General features: G+C 47.3%; 1 protein-coding gene and 1 long non-coding RNA gene across 4 annotated transcripts in view; one reads left to right on the forward strand and one right to left on the reverse strand.

The window, feature by feature from the left end:
• ANKS6 (ankyrin repeat and sterile alpha motif domain containing 6) overlaps window positions 1–9,634 on the reverse strand; it is a 50,965-nt gene extending 41,331 nt beyond the window's left edge. For 2 of the 3 annotated variants that reach the window (XM_043567022.1, XM_043567021.1), the window contains exons 1-4: window positions 9,238–9,633; window positions 3,981–4,477; window positions 1,283–1,327; window positions 398–602 (exon numbers count right to left, since the gene is read on the reverse strand). In XM_043567022.1, the coding sequence (XP_043422957.1) occupies window positions 398–602; window positions 1,283–1,327; window positions 3,981–4,477; window positions 9,238–9,593 (1,103 nt within the window). In that variant the 5' untranslated portion in view covers window positions 9,594–9,633. Of the gene's footprint in view, window positions 1–397; window positions 603–1,282; window positions 1,328–3,980; window positions 4,478–9,237 lie in introns of all 3 variants that reach the window. The other variant, XM_043567023.1, reaches the window with a different exon arrangement.
• A 103-nt stretch (window positions 9,635–9,737) lies between these two features.
• LOC122475413 lies at window positions 9,738–21,217 on the forward strand. The gene is made up of 2 exons (XR_006295163.1): window positions 9,738–10,659; window positions 20,510–21,217. It is a non-coding gene; the product is annotated as an uncharacterized LOC122475413 (long non-coding RNA).
• The last annotated feature ends 1,730 nt before the right edge of the window (window positions 21,218–22,947 follow it).

Here is a 22,947-nt window from a genome sequence, read left to right on the forward strand (position 1 = left end):
GTCTCAGCACTGGTTGCCCAGGAACCAATGGTACGAATGGTTGATGTTCCATTTCCAATAGGGGTAACTTAAGGACATCAATGGGAACACTCCAAACAAACTGTTCAACTGAAATCAACCCACAGAAACTCATCTTCCTGCAGAAAATGTTCCTGCTGCATGGCTTTTATGGCCCCTGGTGAATTCTGTGCTGAGGTAATAGGAATCAGGACACAGAAGGTAGGGATGCAGAACAGAAGGCCCCTGCACTTCTTTAATTTTGTGTATGTGCCTCCAGGTCTTCACAGCTTTAGAGTTTATCTGCAGCTTCTCAGGACCAGAAAACCCCACCAAGGACCCTAGCTCAGACCAGGACATTCCCTTAGCCTCGCGCTGAAGGAGTGGAGTCGGCACTGACCCATGGTAGGTGGCCTGCATGAGGGCTGTCCAGCCATGCACGCTGTCTTGCTTGTCGATGTCAGCGCGCCTCTCCACCAGCAGCTGCACCAGAGGCAGCTGTCCCGTGACGGCCGCCAGCATCAGCGGGGTTGCCCCATCCCCATTGACCAGGTTCACATAGTTAGGGTCTTCGTCTGCGATCTCTTTGACCAGCTGGAAGTTTCCTGCAAACAGAAGCAGGAGCCTGGTGCTCTGTGGGCCTGGCACTGCTGGATTACTTATCCAGTGGGTTATTAACAAACATATGCTCTACCTGCCCCTGCACTGGGCTGCTGGGCATCACATGGGCTACAAAGATGAGAAGGAGGTAGCCCCCACTCTCAAATCCCCCAATCTTGGAGACGGAGGCAAGCACACAAACAGCTTTACTGAAAGAGAGAAGTGTTGAGATCTTAAGAGAACAGATGAAGGAAACATGAAAGGCAATGCACATACAGCTTAGATCAGCGTGGGGGTTGAGAATCAGGGAGGGGTTCCTAGAGTTGGGGGTCTATATCAGGAGAGGAGATCTTAGGCTAACTAGCCCTTCATCACAAAGAAAGTAGAGAGTAGGCAGGCAGTGAGGAACTTCAGAAGTAAGGAAAAGCCAGAGCATAGCCACAGGGTTTGGCCAGAGGGGTGGGGGGCCTGGGAGGACGGTCTGGAACCTGTGTATAAGCACCATAATAACTATCAGCCTCCAGGGGCTAAACCCTCCCTGTGTGAAACTACAGTCAGGAACAACAAAATGCCTGTTTTCTTTCGCAAGCACTCTGGGTGGCCTTAAAAAGGACTACAAATACTAGATTGGGAGAATGTGTCCCTATCTTCATAAATCTCTAAAAAGATTTTCAAAAGCACTTACCCATTTTCAACGCGTGGAAAATATCAGGCCGCCTTTTCTCCTCATCTAGGTAAATAAGGATTTTAAAAGTTAACCAGGAAAGGTTTAGTAGAACAGAGAAGTCACAAGCACATAACAATACAGCCTAGCATTTAAAAATGATCTACTTTCCAAAAGCAATCAGATAAAAGACAGGTGTAACGGACGAATCCAGTAGCCCTTCTGGAAGAGTTATCATCACAGAGTGTCTGTAAATGCTCCAGAGATAGATCTTGGGCAGTCATCTGGCCAACAAAACATGAATAAGCAGAACATTTCCTGATCCCACACTCATGAAGCAATCATTTTGGGGCATTCCAAACTCTGGGATAGCCTCTCTTAGATGTAATGGAAAAGTATAGTCTTGGAAAAATCTGGATTCCTATGAAAAATTTTAAAAGAAAGTGGTTCTTTTCTACTGAAAACTAAATGTACAACCATAATTCCAAAACAGAGGGTCCGAGACAGCAGCTGAGCCGAGGGAGGTCATGGAGATGGCCACCAGAAGAGCCAATGTTAATTTTTGTTTTCCTTCCCAAATAAGGAATCTGAAGGATTCTGAGAGTCACTCTGCCCCAGACTTGCAGACATGGCTCTCTGCAGACCACTGCCCACCTAAGGTTTCTGTGCTGGTCCCTGCAGCCCAGCTCCTCAGCTGGTCCAGAAGCCCACGCCTACCCCCAAACCTGGGCCTTGCTGCACCCACCAATGCTTGCCCCTCCTTCATCTGCTCATCTGCCACCTTCCTCCAAGCTGGTGAGTACTGTGCTACTGTCAGAAAGTAGACATCATCATGACCAGTCCCCTCACAGGTGGCCGAAGGCAGGACTTACTGCAATCTCTGACTCTAGGGATGGAGTGGCTGTGAGGGGGACCTGTGACTCTGGGCTAAATCTCTGGTTCAGGTCAGCCCCTCGGGCAGCTGGGAAGAAGCTGCAGCACAGTTCAGGGACCACCGAGTCTGGAGTTGGCGTATCAGAATTTGAGTACGTTTCTAGGATGATTGGTCTCATCAACAACAGGGGATAACATGCTAATATGGGGACCGTGTGGTGGTTGCAGGGATCAATAATATAGGTGGGAGAATGCTTCAGAAAGCCTTAGGCCTCATTCAAAGAGCAATTTTTGTTACCTTCACCGGTGATTAGCACCCACCCCAGAAAGGGTGGTACTTAACTCCAGAGTTCTTATAGAGGACAGACAGGGCCATGGAACCAAATGTCTAATTTTGCCTGGGCAATACTATTAAGAAATGATTCTGAGCCAGGGTGGCTCAGTCGGTTAAGCATCGGACTCTTGATCTCACCTCAGGTCTTAATCTCAGGGTTGTGAGTTCAAGACTTGCGTTAGGCCCCACGTTGGGCAGGAAGAACTACTTAAAAAAAAAAAAAAGATTCTGCATCTTAGTTTTAAATAGGTCACATTCCTTTAAGTGTTTAAGAGTCTAATTTGCTATGGGAGGGGCCTTCTCATACCAAGACCCTTTGACAAAAAATAATACGTCACCTGACCTTAGTGCTGGCTGCTAAGCAACCATCTGGTACAAAAGAATGACTGACCCTCTAGCCTGACCCCAGGAGGCCCGGGCAGTTGTGCCATTGATGCCAAGTGACCCTGGGCTGGCCCTTTCCTCATTCCAGATGCCGGTGTTGGCATCAATAGCACCACAGTTCTGGGGACCCTTCCCAGCCCAAGGAACCACCACGGTGGGGTGTATCACAGTGACCGTTATAGCCTCAATGGTACCCTATCCTGCAGCTAATGCGAGGGAGAGAGCTGGGGGTCTTCAAGGTGAACTTCCTAGCACCTCACAAAAAGAGCTTGGAATAAACAGTTACTTACATAATAATCTATCATTGCTAACACAGCCTCTCCCTTGCTGCCGTCCTACCTGGAGGCTCTTCCCTGAGAGCCGGCCGGGAGCACTCCCTCAGCTTCCATGTCGGCTACGGTCTTACATGCTCAAGGAGGCCGCCCAACCACATGGCAGCCTTCATCACCCCCACACCCCAAACCTCAACCCTGCCCGCTTTCCTCCCCCGCCACGGTACCTACCACCTGCCTACTACGTAAGTTATTATTTCCAGTAGGTTTATTTCCCGTTTCTCACCTGTCTCCCCTACAGAGGCCAAGGTCCTCAAGGGCAGAGGGCACACTGTTTGGCAGGGGTCCTGGGCCAGATCTGCTCTGCAGCCTGTTTTGGTAATTATGGTTTTACTGAAACACAGCCATACCCACTCATTTACATATAATGTCTGGCTGCTTTCACTCTAGCGGAATGAGTGGTTCTGACAGAGACTGGCCCATAGTCTAAAGCATTTTCTATCTGGTCCTTTACAGGAAAAGTCTGCTGAACCCTGTCCTAGAAAGATCCTAGAACATCCTGCATCGGAATCATCTGGTTAGAAAGGAGGGGCCTTGCCATGGGGGTTCCAGGCTCTTTCCAGAGATACCAAATAATTCTCTGGAGGGTGGGCTAGAAACCTGCAAGTAATAGGTACTCCCAACTGATTCTTATGCACAGCACATCTTAAGACCCATCGTTCGGTAGGCTAAACTTCTGATTTGCACACGCCCTCTGGTTGGGCAGTCCTCAGCTTTTGTCATTCAAACACAATTTAGGGTCCTCTGTGAAGCCATGGCAAGGAAGGGAAGGAAATTGGTGGTGGCACAGCCTGACCTGTCTTGGGCCTGACAGTGGTCAGTGGGTCCAGGTAGTCTGCAAGGTCCCTGTGCTTGCAGTCAAGTGCAACCTCGAAGGCGGTCTTCTCTAACACGCTGAGGTAGTCAGGGTTGGCCCCCTTCTCCACCAGCTGCTGAGCCATGCCGAGCCTCCCAGTGAGTGCTGACAGCATCAGTGGGCTCCAGCCCACGGTTCGGGCCACGTGGTTGGGATCCGCGCCCCACTCCATCAGCAGACGCACCACAGCCTCATGCCCATGCTGGATGGCAGCCATCAGGGCTGTGATGTCCAACAGCTCATCCCTGCTGTCCCCTGACTGCTCGCCTGAGGAGCTTTGATGGTCCACAAAGGCACCAGCTTCCAGAAGCAGCTTCACCACACCCAGGTGGCCACCCCGAGAGGCCACAGTGAGCACGCTGGCCCCTAGACGGTTCTGGGCATTGATATCAGCTCCATGATCCAAAAGGAGGTGTGCCACGCTCACGTGCCCAAATCTGCTTGGAAGATGGAGAATTAGTGACACTAACATGGAACATTGATAAGGAAACAGCTTATGTGATCCTCGTTTGGCATTAATTATTAAAATCATAGCAGTTACTTATTATAAAAGGTCTTCTGGCGCCAGGCACTGTGCTGGCCCCGCATATCCACCAGCACAAAGGTGAGCAACTGCCCTGTCTAGGTTCGAATCCAGCTCTGGATCCAATCACTAGCTGTGTGATCTTGAAAAAGAACTTTAGCTTCTTCATGACTTCATTGCCTTATCTGTAATATAAGGATGTAATTGTATCTACTTCAAGAGCTGTTGAGAATTAAATCAGTTACTATACATATATATGATATATATATATAGCACTTATAACAGAGTTTGGCCAAAGGAAGTACCTCATGAATGTTAGATATAATAATCGTTTTACCTTACGCGTTACACAAAGTACCGAAGTCATGCAGCTGGTAAGAGGTGGTGTCAGGTCAGAACCCAGGTCTGTCCGAATCCCGATGTACTCACTCTTTCCCCTACACTATACTGCGTCCCACATCTCAGAGTTCATTTTATTCTGCTTTATAGTCTTGTAATCTATCTCTGCCTGTGCTGACTCCCGTGGGCAGAGCTCACATCTGACTCATGTCTACCCATCCCCAAACGCACACAGAAGGTCCTTCAAGATGAGCCAATTCACCCCATGCCAAGAGGTGTGGCATGGCTGTGGTCAGCAGAGTGGGGCTCAGGCTCCTCTTACCAGAGGCCTGCTGCCACCTGCTGGCAGGAATGTCCGCTGCCAGTGGCTAAGAAATGGGCCTGGGCCAAACCTTTCTCCCTGAATCTTGAGCCGGCCAGGGAGATATAAACAAGTGACCTCCAACTCCATACCAGGAAGATGAAAACAGATGCCTCTTCCCAGCAAAATCTCTTCCTTCTTTTGCCGCCAGGGGGCAGGAAAGACCTGTTTTGTAGGATTTGGTTGGCACACTAGGCTCAGAGCAATGTGTGTCAGAGTTGGAAGGAGCCCTAGACTAACTGGGAAAGAATGACAAGAGAGGGGCCGGCGGTTCCAAACCATAATGCCTGCATAATGTCTACATCTGTGAGGCAGTGTTTTGAATCTCTCGTTGCATTCCCCTCCTTTCCGGAAGTGAGGTGTGTGTGTGTGTGTGTGTGTGTGTGTGTGTGTGTGTGTTTTAAAACCTCCTATAAACCCAGGGCCTCCCTTCTCCCTGTGGAGGCAAAGCCAAGGCCAAACTCTGATCTGGACTTACAAATACCTTGGGGGACATGAACCTTAACGGCACCGAGTCAGCTCAGCCTCTGGAGGGAGAGCTTGGTGAATTGGGCCTGTCTCTCCTCTTCTCCCAGAGCAGAGAGGGAGCAAATCAAATGGACATAAACTCAAATGCAGAAAGCTGCAACCCCAACCTATCTTCCTGCCTCCAGTCCTGTTCCTTCCTGCCCATCCTCCGTGATGGTGTTGCCCAAACCTAAACTTCATGGCCACTTCCCAGCTTCCCAATGTCTGAGAAAGACCTGCTGACTTTGTCCACTTCATTTCCACCCAACCCCCATGCCAGCACCCCCCTCCGGCCCCCAACGCCTGCACTCACTGATTATATTCCTCCCACACCTCTGCCATGCCGCCTCTCTGACCAGAGCCCTCCCCTGTCCGTTATCTCCTGAGCACACCCTTCATCCTGCTGCGGGACTCAATTCAGACCTCACCTCTGAGCAGTTCCCAGACCCTCCACACTAGTCCAGATGCCCTTCATCTATGCACCTGAGCCTTCTACAATTGTGTCTTCCTGTCGGACTGTGTGTTCCCCAAGGACAGGACTCTTGGCTGACCTACAGTGGGGCTCAGTAACTGCTGGCAAATGAATGAGTGACTAAATGAACACTGGCATAACTAAGTAGATAGAGGATGGTCCGGAGGCAGACAATGGGAGTAACTAAAGAACTGGTGTATCCTGCACTGAGGTAGAGAATTTTTAAAAATCATGCTATTTAGTTATCAAGTGTAAAATAAAATCTGGTATAATTCCTAACATCAGATTAAACAGTATTGTCACATTTTGGTCTCATTTGATCTTTTTTTATTTTAAAGAAAGAGAGAAAGAGAGCATGAGCAAGGGAGGGAGAGGGAGAGGGAGAGGGAGAGGGAGAGAGAGAGAGAATATCTCAAGCAGGCTCCACACTCAGCAAGGAACCTGACACGGGGCTCAATCCCATGACGCTGGGATCATGACCTGAGCCGAAATCAAGAACCCGACAACCAACTGACTGAGCCACCCAAGCACACCTCTACCTGGATTTTGGACATTCTTTTTAATGTTTATTTTTGAGAGAGAGAAGAGAGACAGGGTGTGAGCAGCAGAGAGAGAGAGGGAGACACAGCATCTGAAGCGGGCTCCAGGCTCTGAGCTGTCAGCACAGAGTCCGACACAGGGCTCAAACTCACAAACTGCAAGATTATGACCTGAGCTGAAGTTGGGCGCTTAACTGAGCCACCCAAGCGCCCCTTCCTCTCATTGGATTTTTTTTTAATATTTATTTACTTTAAGAGAAAGATGGGGGGTGCATGACTGGGGGAGAGGCACAGAGAGGAGAGAGAGAATCCCAAGCAGGCTCCACGCACTCAGCACGGAGCCCTATGCAGGGCTCAATCTCATTAACCAGGAGATCAGGACCTGAGCCAAAATCAAGAGTCAGATGCTTAACCAACTGAGCCACCCAGGTGCCCTTCACTTGATCATAATAAACCCTGAAATAAACTGATAATGCCCATTTCATAGGTGAGGAAACTGAAGATTTGAATGGAAAGCAGCAAATTCAGGGCCTCTCAATTTGAAACTGACAGAATCAAAACTTGAACCTAGACCCTAAAATCCCAAATCCCAGCTCTTCTGATATAACAAATTTTTAGAGAGAAAGAAAAGCGATGAATTTGGACAGAAATGCTGACATTTGGAATGCTTTCTGAATCCATGGGTAACCCAAGCAGTCATTCAATTAGGCTGAAAACATAAAAGAACTCAAGGAAGGCTGAGATAATTTTGTGGATGCTAAGTTTCTAATAAGTAATTACTGAGGATAGGGAAGCTTGGGGCTTTCTGAACAGCTGCTGTGACTGCCAATTAATTTCAGCAATTAACACCTGTGTTTAAAGACCTGGCACAAACTCCCACCACCCAAAGCATGAAGCAGAGGGGCCAGCTCTGCCACACTGGCAGGCAGAGAAATGAAGGACAGAAGCAAAGAGGCCAAGGGTGAAGTTAGGGTCAAAGTAAACACCACGCAACCTGTCTCTTTAGCATTTGGCCAGTTTGGCGAGTAGCTTCCCTGTGGTCAACACCAGGAGGAAACAGTCACAGGATTTGTGGCCGAGAGCAGAGGCTGGGGAGCACAGTCTCTGGAGCCACCTGCCTGGGTGTGAATGTGACTCTGCCACTTACTAGCAGTGTGACCTTGGGCAAGTTACTTAACTCTGAGCCTCAATTCCTCATCTGTAAAAAGGGGGTGACACTACCTATACTTCCTAAGGTTTTGTATGGACCAAATGAGTTACTTCATTTAAAGCACTTTACAGGGTGCTTGACACAAAAAGTGCTCAATAAAGGCTATCATTTTCAGAGTAGGAAAAAACATGGATATAATCATTTCTGACATAAGAACGTTCACCAGAGACCAAACTAACGGCTGGGTGGGACCCAAGTAGATGGCCAACAGAGGTGAGTGGCTTTACCGTACATCTGAGGTCCTTCCTATCAGGGTTTCAAGTCCTGTTCACCTGTTCACCCTGCTTCCTGAGTACATCTCAAACATCTCTTTGTTTTCCCACTGTTGTCTCTGCTCTGGTCCAGGCTACCATCACCTCTCCCTGGACTGCTGCAATTCCTTGCTAACGAGGCTTTCTGACGCTAGCCAGCCCACCCCTCCAATCTGTCCTCACACTGCAGTGAAAGTGATCTTTCCAAAACATCAATCTGATTCTGTCACTCATTCTGCCTAGAACCTTCTATCAATCCCCAGTGCCCTTAAGGATAGCTCATCTTTCTCAGCCCCTGCCACATGGCATCTTCCCCTTTCTCTCCAGGGAAGGATCATCTCCCACTAAGTCTAGCCCCCTCCTCCTACCGACATCAGTCTAGCGGTCCTAACAATGCCTTATGTTCACCCTTGCTTCTAAACCTTTGCGTGAGCCAATCACCCCATTCCCACTTCTGTCCTGGTTAATTTTTACGGAGTCTTGACATGAATATATACCTCATTCTTACCAAAAACCTTCCTCCACTTCCCCAAACTGGGTCTGCCATCCTCAGAGCTCCCCGCACTTTCCCCAACAAGCCTGATCTCTTGTGTGGCCTGTCCACCGGGACGTGAGCTGCTCCTGGTGGGGCTTTGCCTGGCTCCCGCAGTGTCCCATTTCCAGGCTAGGTGGGTAGGTAAGTTCGTAGGAAACCCATGTTGAAAGAAGGAATGAATCTAAGATTCCGTGTCTCTAAGATTCCACTCGACGAGGTCTTCAGATTCTGTTTCAAAAGACCCACTCTTTCTAAGATTCTGATTTTATTACTAAAGAGCACTTCCACTTCTTGTAGTATCCCAAGTTGCTCAAAGTTTACCATTCCAGCTCTCTGGAACGAGTCCTTGACTCTTTGCCTCCCGGGGCGTCCGCGGGGGGCGCCGGTCAGCTCCGGCCACCTGGGCCCGCCTCGCCCCTGGGAGGGCGGGCCACCACCCCCAGGCCCCCCGGCCCCTTACCTGGCTGCCTGCATGAGCGCGCTCCAGCCGTAGTGGTTGCGGCTGTTGACCGAGGCGCCGCGGCGCAACAAGAAGCGCACCAGCGGCTCGTGGCCCCCGGCCGCGGCGAACTGCAGCGCCGTGTTGCCCGCCTCGTCTGAGCAGTCCACAGGCACGGGCGCTCCGGCCGCCGCCGCCGCCGCCCCGGGCCCGGCCGCCTCGGCCCCCGCCGGCTCGGCGCCCGCTTCGGGCTCCGCGCCGCGCTCCGCCGGCTCCGCCGCCCCCGGCTCCAGCAGCCGCCGCGCCGTCTCCGTGTCGCCCTGGTCGCAGGCGCGCAGCAGCAGCTGGAAGGCCGGGGGCAGCCCGCCCTCGCCCATCGCGGCCCCGAGGCCCGCGCCCGTCCGCCTGGCCGGCCGCGCCGGCTCCGCCCCCGGATACCGCGCGCCAGCGCCCCCTTCCGCCCGCCGCCCGCGCGCCTACTGTGTGCCGGGCGCGCGCCGGGGGGCGGGGCCGCGCGCCTACTGTGTGCCGGGCGCGCGCCGGGGTCCCGGCCGCGCGTCCTCGCCGCGTCGGGAAGGACGGCGAGTTCCCGGACTTCCGAGCGGCGTCCGCGCCCCGACTCCCGGGGCCGCCCCTGCCCGTGCGGCGCCCAGTGGCGGCCCTCTCCGGAGGCTCGGGGGACTTCCTGCCCCGTGCGGAGGTCGGAGCGGCTGCTGCAGACCACTCCTGGTGCGAGCTCGGAACCACGGGGTCTAGGTCCGCCGCCGCTGGGGGCCGGCCTGTGGCGCGCCGCCGCCCCCTACTCCACCAGCGCCTGGCGCTACACGGCCGCTTCCTGAAGAGTTGTTGGCTGGAGCGAGGGGCGAATGGATCCGTTCTGTGCCTGCTGCACCGCGCGGAACGTCCTGCGTGGCCTTGAGAGCGGGTCCTTACCTGGGAGTTAAGGCTACCAGCGCCTCCTGTCCCTCATCTGTTTTCATCAGTGATTCTTGAATCTGCACCATCTGGGACGTTGTCACAAACGCAAATTCCCTGACCCCACTCCAGACCTACCAGATCAGAAATTCTGTGTGTGGGTCCAGACACCTGTATTTTAATAAGCCCTCCAGGTGATTCTGGTGCACCCTGAAATTCGAGACCCACGTGGGGTCCTCACAGCATCCTGTCAGCCACCGGGGAGGCCTCAGATGACCACTCCAATTGACAGAGGACACAACAGAAGCTTAAAGGAGGTTGAGTGTTGCTAAAGGCCACACGATTGTCCTGGAGGAGAGCTGTGCTAGGACCAGCTCTTCTGACATCCAGCCCAATTTCCTGTTCTCAGCAAACATTTATGGAGTGCCAACTCTGCACTGTTCTAGGTACTGGAGAAGCTGGGGGAAACAAAATAAAATCCCTGCCTCTCGAGCTGACAGTGGAAAAAGACAAGCTGTAAATACACAAGTAAGTAACTTGTATGTCTGTTGGTGATGAGTGCTACTAAAGCAATAAATAGAGCATAGCATAAATCCAAGTAAATAGGATAGAGGATGGGATGTTATTTTATAATAGGGTGGGTAGAGAAGGTGTCAAGGAGAATGTGGCACTTGCACAGACCTGAAGAAATTGAAAAATGGAACCATACTGACATTTGGGGAGAGTATGATGCAAGCAGAGGGGAAAAATGTTCTAACAAGGGCAGTCCTGTTTGCAAATTGCTTTTGCTGCCTGCTCATCGTGATAGCATCAACATTCGGATATGGGGTAATTGGTTTGCATAGACTGTGCGCTGTGGTCCAAAAACCTAGAAGACGGCCAGGCATATAGTAGGTGCTCAGTACATGAGTGTTAAGGACTAAGTCTCATGTACATAGACTTGTAACACAGATCAAAACTTGATGAGGGCCTGAAGAAGGAATAAAAGTCATGGCATTGGAAGATCAGAGAAGACGGTAATACCCTTAGGATCTGGGCCAGCAGGGCTGGAAGAAAGTCTTCTAAGCACGATGTAAAGATGAGGAGAGATCTCCAAAGTACACAGGACTCAGATTGCCATGGGCTTCAGGGCCGGGATGGAGACTGGGATTTATTCTGTGAGTAATGGGGAGGCATGGAAAGTGACCAGGTGAGTTACAGGGCTAGAACTAATCACTTAGGCCCAGTGTCTGAGGTGGTACACTCTCACTCGCTTCTAGATTTGGCCCCATTCACAACAGAGGTGAGGATAACTTCCTTTTGAAGGTCTGGTGAAGACATTTGTTTCTGTGGAAATCCTGAAAAATTGTACCCTTTTCTTATCCTATTTGTCCGGGTAACTTTTTACTAACTAGTTGTTTCATTATAAAAGTAATATGCGTGATAAAAAATAAATGCCAACAGTACAAAAGGACATGAAAGGAAAAGCCCCTTTCCCTCTTCTCCCACTGTCCTGGTCCTACCATAGGTAGGTAACCAATATTCACATTTGTTTTTATCTTTCCAAAGATATTTCACACATATACCAACATGCAATATGTACATGTAGGCATTGATCAACCTTCTTGATTGCAAACTGTAGAAATTGAACCTCTAGACAGAAAGTAGAAAGAGGGTTTAATACAAAGTTCTTTTTGTAGTCACAGATCCTACAAGGGCCAGAAAACCAATCTTGGAGGCCCGACAACCAAGAACAATGCCCCAGATCATTCCATGGCTGCACCCTATACCAGGATGGAGTCTAAACAGGCCTTTTTTTTTTTTTTAAGTTGTTTATTTATTTATTTTGAGAGAGAGAGAGAGAGAATCCCAGGCACACTCTGTGCTGACAGCTTGGGGTTCGATCCCACAAACCGTGAGATCATGACCTGAGCTAAAATCGAGTCAGACACTCAACCAACTGAGCCACCCGGGGGCCCTGACACAGGCCCCTCTTTGTATTACCAGCTTGAGAGCCAAAGCCTGAGATGAGAGCATGTAAATGGCTCAGCCTGGGTCACATGTTTTGCCTGGCAAAAAGGGAGGCTGGGAAAGTGCCTTTCTGGCACTTTCAGTATGTATAGCAGGGGGTAGGCTCCAGTATACGTGCTCTAGAAGGTAGGAGACTCTCCAGAATAGGGAGGGGGGTTTAGATACTGGGAAGCCAAAAAACATAACAAATACCAACTACAAATATTCCCTCTAAGCGAATCCCTGCTGCTTACACCTGCTCTGTGTCTCCTACTCCGGGAAGAAATGCCCCCTTTTTCTTAGGGATCCTCCCTCTCCACTCTCAGTATGTATGATTCAGTGGTTAGCATAAGTCCAAGTCTGTCCTGATTGCTTTGGCCCAGGATTTTTTGCTAAAGCAGTTGGGAGCAAGGCCCTCTGTGCTGAGGTGGTCAGCTGTCAGGATGTCGAGATGTTGTGAGCCGAACATGTACTTTCTCCGCCACCACTTGAAGACCACCTGCCTAAGCGTGAAGATACCACACAGGAAAGCAGAGATGAGTGATAGAAAGAGATGGGGACAGAAAATCCTCACCGCCCCCCTTCATGCTTTTGTTAGGTTTGTTTTGAGCAGGGGTGTCCTCACCTGCAATCCCAGCCTTAACAAATGTAGATTTTACGTTCTGAATGAATGATTTCATACAGTGCAGGCTATTCCGAATCTTGCTTTTAAAATTTTTAACAATGCTTGGGCATCTTTTCATGCAGGTGACTAGATCTCCTGAATCCTTTTTAGTGGTAGCATGTAACACCATTAAGCAGATGTGCCATAATTTATTTAATCAGTTTTTAATGATTCACAATTAGCTTGTTTCCAGTGTTCTGCTATTATAAAAAAAAATCTTGCGTGGAACAGTGGTTATAGCAGTCAGGGGCCCAGCAGGAGACAGATGGCACACTTGGCTGAAGAAATGAGGAACATTTACTAAAGGGCTAATTATAGAACTCTGGGCAGGGTTTACTAAGAGCCACAAGAGCTGGTGCAGTACTCCAGAGCTGGTAACAACAGGGAGCCATTGTCACCCCAGGCCTGAAGGGGGAAGGGAGAGAGCAGTCACTGGAATTCTGCAAGAGAGAAAATGGAAAGATCTAGTTGGTAGGAGTTAGGACCATTGGTAGAGGGACAGGGCCAGCCTAGTAGGGAGCAATCCCCTGAGGAATAAAATCCTCTGACCTCACCCTTCTTCTGTCCTCTAGTGCTAAACCCAACTGTTAGCCAGACGTTCAAGCCTGCTGCTATGGTCCTGACAGTCATCCTCCCAGGGATCAGGGCAAGGTTCTCTGGAAGGATGATCTGAGCAGCGTAGCTCCATCACCAACACAGACCTCATCCAGCCAACATTATTGAGCGCCTTCCGTGTGCCCGGCATTATGTGTATGATGGCATGTTATAGATGATAGGGCCGGCCCCTGGATCCCAGGGGATCCCACATGATTGCAGAGAGGGTGGTCTATGAACTTCATTGTCAGTTCAGAGGTAGGTATCACAGTCTGGTTGTATCACTGACAGCTTCATGGGAGAGCTTGGCCCCAAGTTGAGCAGAAAGACTGGGGGATATCCTGGTAGTGGAAGGAAAAGAGAGGGCACAGAGTGGAAAGAGGGAGCAGGGGGATTGGATTCCAGACACTGGTGCAGTAGCTTAGAAAGGAGGTAAAGAGGGCCAGCAAGTAGAATCATCTCTGGAGGGGACTTGTTGGGGCCTGGGTGGCTCAGTTGGTTAAGTGTCCAACTTCGGCTCAGGTCATGATCTCACGGTTTGTGAGTTTGAGTCCCACATCGGGTTCTGTGCTGACAGTGCAGAGCCTGGTTGGGATTCTCTCTTTCTCTCTCTGCCTGTGTCCCATTCTCACTCGTCCTCTCTTTCTGTCTCTCTCTCTCTCTCTCAAATAAATAAACATTAAAAAAAATAAAACGTACTCTTTTAAATGTCTAACCTGTTTTCCCTAATATGATAATAATGTTTGTTGAAAAGAATTCCAGTGTTGTGCAAACATAGAATGTGAGTTCCTTTGAGATCAATGATAGGTAGGTGGTAGGTAATCAGTAAGTATTTGTTGAAAAACATGAATAAATTGAGTGAAAAGTAAAGGCCCACAGAATCTCACTCACCAGAAATAAATATAATAGTTAATAGTTTGGTGGATATTTTCTTAAGAGTTTTTTTCTTTGTGTATGTTAACAAATTTTACCAAAATAGGATTATACTGTCTATATAGCTCTACAACTTGCTTTTCTTGACTTAATGATGCATCTTAAGCACATTTGTATGTTAAACACCTAGAATTAGTGTCACTCTTGTTAATGATACTGTGGTATGTTAGTGTATGAATGTACAATACTTTATAATCTCCTATTAGTGGACATTTAGGTTATTAACAACTTTCTGCTTTTATACACAATATTGCAGTAGGCTTCCTTTTCTTAGCACATCTCTTGAGGACTTGTGAATCTATTTCTGTTGATGTGACATTGAAGAATCAAAAGGATATGAGAATTAATATTTCTAATAAATGTTGCCTAATTGCTTTCCAAAAGGTTATGCCAGTTTGCATTCTTACCAACAGTGGATAATAGTACCTGTTTATTCACATCCTTGCCAATGCTAGAATTAATAACCTTTTAAATCTTTGCTAATCTGAGAGGTGAAAAAATAATTCAGAGTAAGTTTAATTTGCATGCATTTTAAATAGAGAAATTGAACACATTTTGATATGTTTATAGATCATTTGTATTTCTTTATTGGGGGAATGGTCTATTCAAATCTTTCAGCCATTTTCATTTCTGTTCTTTTATTTCCCTGTTGATTCACATACCGGGTAAATGTCATCTGCAAATATCTCTTTCTGATTTGTCTTTTGACTTTTGAGTTTATATTATTTTGGACCTTACTGAATATTACAAATGTTATGTGGTCAACTTTATAAATCTTTTCTATAATGGTCTCTTGGCTCTTTCATCCAATACTTTTATTGCTGGATTTTTATTATTAACTTTTACTTTTACATCTTTACATCATTTGGCATTTATTTTGGTATAAGGTGTGAGTTTGGGATTCAACTTTATTTTTTTCCGAATGGCTATCAAGTTGCCTCAGTCATTGACTGAGTCAGCCATCTTTTCTCCACTAATGTTTGAAATTCCACATCTACCATACACCAAGTTAAACTCTCAAAGGGGTGTAATGACCCCTACGAAGGGAGTTAATACAACAAATTGAAAGTGCCTTCTAGAGAGATCTGTTTGTTGGTTGAACAGCTGATGAAACGAAATGGTGTGGTCAAAGAACAAATAAGCTCCCCAAACAAACAACAAACCCAAGGAAAGAACAAGGTACTCAGTTTGGGAAGTGGTGCAAAAAGAATTAAGGTCCCAGCTGGATTTGCTCTCTATGGGTGCATCATCAGTAACATTTGTAAAGGGCTTACTCTGGGCAGGGGCCATTCCTACTGCTTTATCTCTGCTAACAGGCTGTTGTATTTCTGATAGCTCCCAGGTGGTACCAATGCTGCTGGTCTGAGTAGCACACTTCGAGTAGCAAGGTGCCGGACACCTTCCATTTGCCCTTGCAGAAACTCTTCCCACCCTGCTTTGAGCCTGGGGTGGCTGTGTGGACTATATCACTCAATCCTCCCAAAAACCGCACTTAGGAGGTACTATTATAATCATCACCATTTTATAGATGAGCAAATTGAGTCAAGAGAGGTTAAGTAACTTGCCTAAGGCCACCCAGCAGTCTGTGATGGGGCTGAGGTGTGAGCTCAGGCAAGTGGGCTCCAAGGTTGTGCTTGTACGCATTAAACTAAGCTGCCTTTTGGCCTCACGGCAGTCTGCCAGTGAATTGTGTGGTGGGAAATCCTGAATTAGGAATCAAGACACCTGGACTCAGACTGTCGCTCTACACTTTCATGTCATTTGACTCCGAATAAATCACCTTGCCTCTCTCTGAGCCTTAAATTTCCTCATCTGTCTACCTTGCAATGTTGTCATGAGAGTGGAAGGAGATGGTACATGAAAAATAAAGTCTAGTAGTTCATGGCACATATAAATGCTCAATAAATGACAGCCCTTACCATTATCTGGGGCTTGAACCCATGTTTTGTAGAGCCATCCTTCTTTTCTCAGCAGCTGAGCCTGTATCAGGAAGCATTCCAATCTGGTAAACTGATCTGAGACAGTATGAGTTGTAATCCGTGTCTGTTTTCTAATCTGACCGCAGATCTTAATTGTGTTGAACATCCAGACAGAGGCCAAAAGGCACAGCTCCAGGCCTTTCTCTCACACCTGCCTTCTAGTACCAACCAGCAGACTGTTCTGTGGGTGGAGTCACCTCCCACCAGTCTGGTGTCTCAGCAGGTTGTCTTGTGTGGGAGCTGCTTGGCATGGTTCACTCCAAACCCATCCCCCTCCTGGAGTCCGGGGGGAGATGTTCATGGAAGGCCCCTTTCCTCCAGGGAGGCTGTGAGTCAACAAGGATGGAAGGTTAAATTCTACCTGTATCGGAGACACCAACTTGTTCGAGGCCCTTTCCGAACTGTGTGCCTCAGGCTCCCCATCTTTAAAATGAGAGAATCGGGGCGCCTGGGTGGCGCAGTCGGTTAAGCGTCCGACTTCAGCCAGGTCACGATCTCGCGGTCCGGGAGTTCGAGCCCCGCGTCGGGCTCTGGGCTGATGGCTCAGAGCCTGGAGCCTGTTTCCGATTCTGTGTCTCCCTCTCTCTCTGCCCCTCCCCCGTTCATGCTCTGTCTCTCTCTGTCCCAAAAATAAATAAACGTTGAAAAAAAAATTTTTTTAAAAAAAAAAAAATTAAAAAAAAAATAAAATGAGAGAATCGGGGCGCCTGGGTGGCGCAGTCGGTTAAGCGTCCGACTTCAGCCAGGTCACGATCTCGCGGTCCGTGAGTTCGAGCCCCGCGTCGGGCTCTGGGCTGATGGCTCGGAGCCTGGAGCCTGTTTCCGATTCTGTGTCTCCCTCTCTCTCTGCCCCTCCCCCGTTCATGCTCTGTCTCTCTCTGTCCCAAAAATAAATAAAAATGTTGAAAAAAAAATTTTTTTTAATATAAAAATAAAATAAAATAAAATAAAATGAGAGAATCAGGCCACATTTATGCCTCTTAACTTTTTTGGTTGTGGTCCCCTTGACAATAGAGAATATTTGATAAAAAAAACTTTGGACCAGCTTCCCAGATGTTAAAAAAAAAAAAATACAGCTTACTCACTCTGTCCTTCTATGGGAGATACAAAACTATTCATTTCCCCAAATTTCCCTCCCAGCAGAGGGAGCTCCACATTAACCTAAAATATGGTTTCAAATCTCTGATATCACTTTTACCATTCAGGTATCCATGTAAACATTACTTCCTCAGAGAAGCCTTCCTAAAACCCTCAACTAAACCAGGTTTTAGTGCCCTGTAATTCTTCAAAACACTTAACCACAACTCTAGTAAGATATTTTTTTTTAATTTTTTTTTATTTTTAATTTTTTTCTTCTTAACGCCTATTCATTATTGAGAGATAGAGAGAGACAGAGCATGAACATGGGAGGAACAGAGAGAGGAGGAGACACAGACTCCGAAGCAGGCTCCAGGCTCTGAGCTGTCAGCACAGAGCCTTGCATGGGGCTCAAACCCACGAACTGTGAGATCATGACCTGAGCCAAAGTCGGACGCTTAACTGACTGAGCCACCCAGGCACCCCGTAAGATACCTTTTTAATATTTGCACTCTATTCCATTGCACTCTAAGCACCATGATGTTGAAAATATGCCTTGTGGCAAAGAGTTTCTCCTTGATCAAACCCTAGCCAGGCTCCTCTGAGCCCACTTCTCAACCAAGCCTTAACTTTGGCCTATGAAGGTGACGGACTGAAGACAGATAATTTTATACATATACCTCCCTTCATATTAAAAATGTAAACATTAACAGAGTTTTTAACAGCTCAAGGCTGCACTCTCAAGATGACCCTAGCACCCCCCTGCTTAAGTATCTGCCTCAGAAAACTCAAGGCTGTCCAAAGAATTTACTATTTGTCATAGCTGATACCTGTCAGTCCCTGACCACCCTTTCTTAGAGAACTTACTAAGAAGGGCTTGCAGTTATAAATCCTTTCTCTGTCCCTGTGAGATGTATGTGTATCTCCTACAATTCAAGAGTGTCTTTCTCAAGGACTGAAAGCCATTCCTTTACAATGTAATCCGGAAGGATAGGGCCTCTGTCTCTGTGTGAGAATAGAATCCTAACTTTGATATTTGCCAGCCACAGACACAGCTGGCATTATCAGCATTTATGCTGATTACTCCTTTGTCATTTTTCACTTCCCTGACCCTATTTAAAATGCCCAGTCATTCTGTGCAAATCAAAGTTGAATCCATTCCTGCTGGGCCCTCTTTCCTATTGGGATAACATGCTACTGCTTAAAATCTGTCATTACCGCTTTAAGTAGTGTCTAGTTTTGTTTCTCTTTGACACTTGATCGTTACAGTGTGCCTGGACTCTAGCATGGTGCCTGGCACTATAGTCAATGCTCAGTAAATGTTTCCTGAATTAAAAAACTTGGCTAAAACCATCCATTTGTTCTAGTTATCTATCGCCGAGTAACAAACCATCCCCAAACTTAATGGTGTGAAACAACAACCATCTTATCGTGCTCCTGGATTCTGTGGGTCAAGAATTTGAAAAGGGCACCTCTCTTCTCCATTCTGTGACATCTGGGGCCACAGATGAAGTGACCTGAATGGTTAGCATCCTGGAACCACTTCCAAGATGGCTTCTTCACTCACCTGCCTTATGCCTGGGCTGTCTGGGCCAGCAGAAGTTTGGGTGCAGCCGGCACTGTTGGCTAGATTGTCCACCTGGGGCTTCTCCAGCATGACAACACCAAGATAGGGATTTCTTCCCTGGCAGCTCAAGATGCACGAACAGTGATCCTATGAACAAGGTGGAAGCTTCACAGCTGGCTTCTTGCTCCTAGCCAGTGAAGTCAAGGAGCTTCACTTCTACCATAATCTAATAGTTGAAGCAGTTACAAGTCTGCCCTGATTCAAGGCAAGGGAGTGTTGAATAATTTGCAGCCTTGTTTTAAAACCACCACACTATCAGAGCCAGATGTGGGAGGAATTTTTGTGCAATTAATTCTGTTATCACTCAGGATTAGATTTGGCTGCATAGGACAACACACACACACACACACACACACACACACACACACACACACAGAAACAGTGGCATAAACAATATAGAAGTTGATTTCTCCCTCACATAAGCAAAGCCTGGAAGGAGGTTGTCAGGACTGGTTCAGTGTTCACAGTGTTAGGGTTCCTTCTGCCATGTTGTTTAACCACTCTGAGTGGTTTTACCACATGACTCGAGGTGGTTGCTTGAGCTCTGGTCTTCATAGCCACAATCCAGCGAGCAGGAAGAAGCAAGGGTAAGGGAGTTTCATTTAGGGAGATTACTCAGAAGCGCCATCTGACAATACCACTTATCGCCCATTGGCTACACTCTCAGTCATATGGCCATGCCTGGCTGCAAAGGAGGCTGGGAATTCTAGTCTTTATTTTGGAAGACCATGGGCCCAGAGAAACAAGCAAACGACTCAGGGGTTCCATTGTTCAGAAGGGAGAGGAGAATGCATATTGGCAGACATCCACAGGTTTCTGCCACACCTTTTTAGTCCATTTTATTTCCTGTTCTGCCACTGACCTTCTGTGGGCTTGGACAACACACTTTCTGTGGTGTTGTTACCAGTTCATCTGGTAATTAGGTAGGAGGGTGCTGTAGTCTCAGAAGGCAGCTCAAAGCATTCGGCAGATAAAATGTCAATGCTCTGGTTTTAGGGAAGAGAACTGGAGCCTCAGTCAGCCTCTTTTTCCTTTCCTGGGTGGTTTCCCAGGGTTTCTGGGAGCCAGATTTTTGAAAACTCCCCTATTAGGAGTTTTCAAGGACACTGAGGCCCTTCCAGGAACAAGGCCTGAAGAATTCGTGTTTGTCACATTATGGGAGTAACTCCTCCCTGCACTTAACCAGGTTATACCTTCCATTAGACACCTCCCCAGCAAGTTCAAAGAGATGCCTACAGAAGTGAGTGTGAGATACAAAGCCAGCCATTAACTGAGCACTTTCTGTGTGTCTGACTCTATGCCAAGTTCTGCCATCATGAAGTGACCACAGCTCATACTCTAAGTCCCTTACATTCTTTTTGTTACAAGGCTAGGGGTAAATTAAACACGACCCAATGTACTCAGCATTGTAACAAAGTATGAGGGTGTTAACAGATTGAATCGAGTCCCTCAACAAGATATGTTGAAGTCCTAATCCTTGGTACCTATGAATATGACCTTATTTGGTCCTGACAGACATAATCAAGATGAGGTCATCAGAGTGAGCCCAGATCCGATGTGACTGGTGCCCTTAGAAGAAGAAGAGAAGAGACAGAGACAGACACACATCAGAAGAATGACAATGGAGGCAGAGGTTGAAGCAATGCATCGATCAGCCAAGCAATGCCAAGGATTTCAAGCAACACCAGAAACTAAGAGAAATGTATGGAATGGGTTCTCCCTAGAGCGTTCAGAGAAAGCATGGCCTTGCTGATGGGACTAATTGATTTTGGGCTTCTAGCCTCCAGAATGGAGAGGGAACACATTTCTGTTGTTTTCAGCCACCCAGATTGTGGTACTTTGTTATGGCAGCCCTAGGAAACTAATAGAGATAGTCAATTTGATGTGTCAGCTTAGTTGGGTTTTAATCCCAAGTTATTCACTCAAACACTAAATTAGAAGTTGCCATGAAAATATTTTGTAAATATAATTAACGTCTACAATCAGTTGACTTTAACTAATGGAGATTATGTAGGTGGGCCTGATTCAATCAGTTGAAAGGCCTTAAGAGCAGAACTGAGGTTGCCATGCAAAAGCAGAAATTCTGCCTGTGGACTGCAGCTTCAGCTCATGTCAGAAAGTTTCAACCTTCCCTCCTGATGGCCTGCCCTACAGATTTGGGACTTGCTTAACCAGTCCCTGCAGTTGTGTAAGCCAATTCCTTGCAATAAATCTCTTACTATATCCCCTCCTGGTTCTGTTTCTCTGGTGGAACCCTGACTAATAACAAAAGGGTGATGCAATCATGAAACGCATTTGTCTAAAAGGCTGTGGAGTTGCTGGAGGCTTCACAGAAAACGTGGCTTTTGGCAGGGCCTTGAAATGTAGATAGCAGTTTGCCAGGTGGGGAAGGGCATTTCAAGCTGGGACAACAGCATGTGTTACAAAGGTGTGGGATAGTGGAGTGCCTGGGTGGCTCAGTCGGTTGAGCCTCCAACTTCGGCTCAGGTCATGATCTCGAGATCTGTGTTCAAGCGCCGTGTTGGGCTCTGTGCTGACAGCTCAGAGCCTGGAGCCTGCTTCAGATTCCTGTGTCTCCCTCTCTCCCTGCCCCTCCCCCGCTCACGCTGTGTTTCTCTCTCTCTCTCTCTCTCTCTGTCAAAAATAAATAAATATTAAAAAAAAATTTACAAAGATGTGGAATGGTGAAGGCCCTCTCCCTCAGTGGCATGGAGACAGGCCTTGCATTTCAGCATTTGTACTGGAGGCCAGGGGTATTCCTATTTTTTATTCCTCTTAGTTCTTTTTATTTATTTTTTATGTTTTTAATTGAGATAGAACTTTCATAAGTCAAATGCATATTTATGACTTTTGTAATAAATTTTTTATTTTAGAGAGAGCACGAGCTGGGGAGAGGGGCAGAGGAGGGAGAGAGAGAGAACCTCAAGCAGACTCCACGCTTAGTGTGGAGCCCAGGGCTCCATCCCATGCCTCTGGGATCATGACCTAAGCCTAAATCAAGAGTCAGAGGCTCAAAGGACTGAGCCACCCACGTGCCCAGATGACTTTGGGGCATATATATATATGGGGCTATATATATATATATATATATATATATATATATATAGCATATGTATATATTGCATATATATATATTGCATATGTGTATTATATATATATATATATATATATATATATATATATATATATATATCTCCATGTAATCACCACCAAAATCTAGCCATGAATCAGGGCAGGGATTAGGGTGAGTGAGGCCTGTGAGGTGAGCTGTGCAAACACAGGGTCAGGTTCTGTCTGCTTTATTTAAAATTTTGATGTTTTGTTCATCGTGGATTTTTTGCTTTCATTTTGATTTTCAAAAGTATTTTTTATTTTTGATTGCTGATTCTTTTTGGCCCAACCTATAATTTCTTGCCTTGGAGAGAGCCAAGACTCACTCTAGTCTTGACCCTGTTAAATATTTTCAGCACTCAAGTGGCTCCTTCATTTCTTCAATCCCCTCAAAGGAAACCTCTGGCCAAGGTCAGGGGGTATTTAACAGGAACAGATGACCTGGGATGTGTGCGATCATATTATGGGTGCCTATGCATGTGTTTCTCTGAGGGGGTTCATTCCTTTGATCAGTTTCTTGGAGGCCTTTGTAAAGTAAGGGATAAAACAAAGATAGACTAACAGGGAACCAGGGGAAAGTTTGCTATTCACCGAATCTAAACAGTATTATATTATGTCTTTGGTTGGGCCTGCAGGCCTCAGTGACACAGAATCACTGTGCCTTAGTCCCATCATCTGTCAAATGGAGTTGATAATCCTACTACCCCTGTGACTGGACTGCGTAAGGGCCAGATGAGATAAGGGCAGTAAAATTCGTAGCACCCTGCAGAGTGCATTCAGCCAACATTTACTGAGCGCTTATGAAGTGCTAGGTGCTGAGCTGAGGGTTTTACGACCGTCAC

This window comes from Prionailurus bengalensis, chromosome D4 (assembly GCF_016509475.1).
Source record: "Prionailurus bengalensis isolate Pbe53 chromosome D4, Fcat_Pben_1.1_paternal_pri, whole genome shotgun sequence".
Lineage (NCBI taxonomy): Eukaryota > Metazoa > Chordata > Mammalia > Carnivora > Felidae > Prionailurus > Prionailurus bengalensis.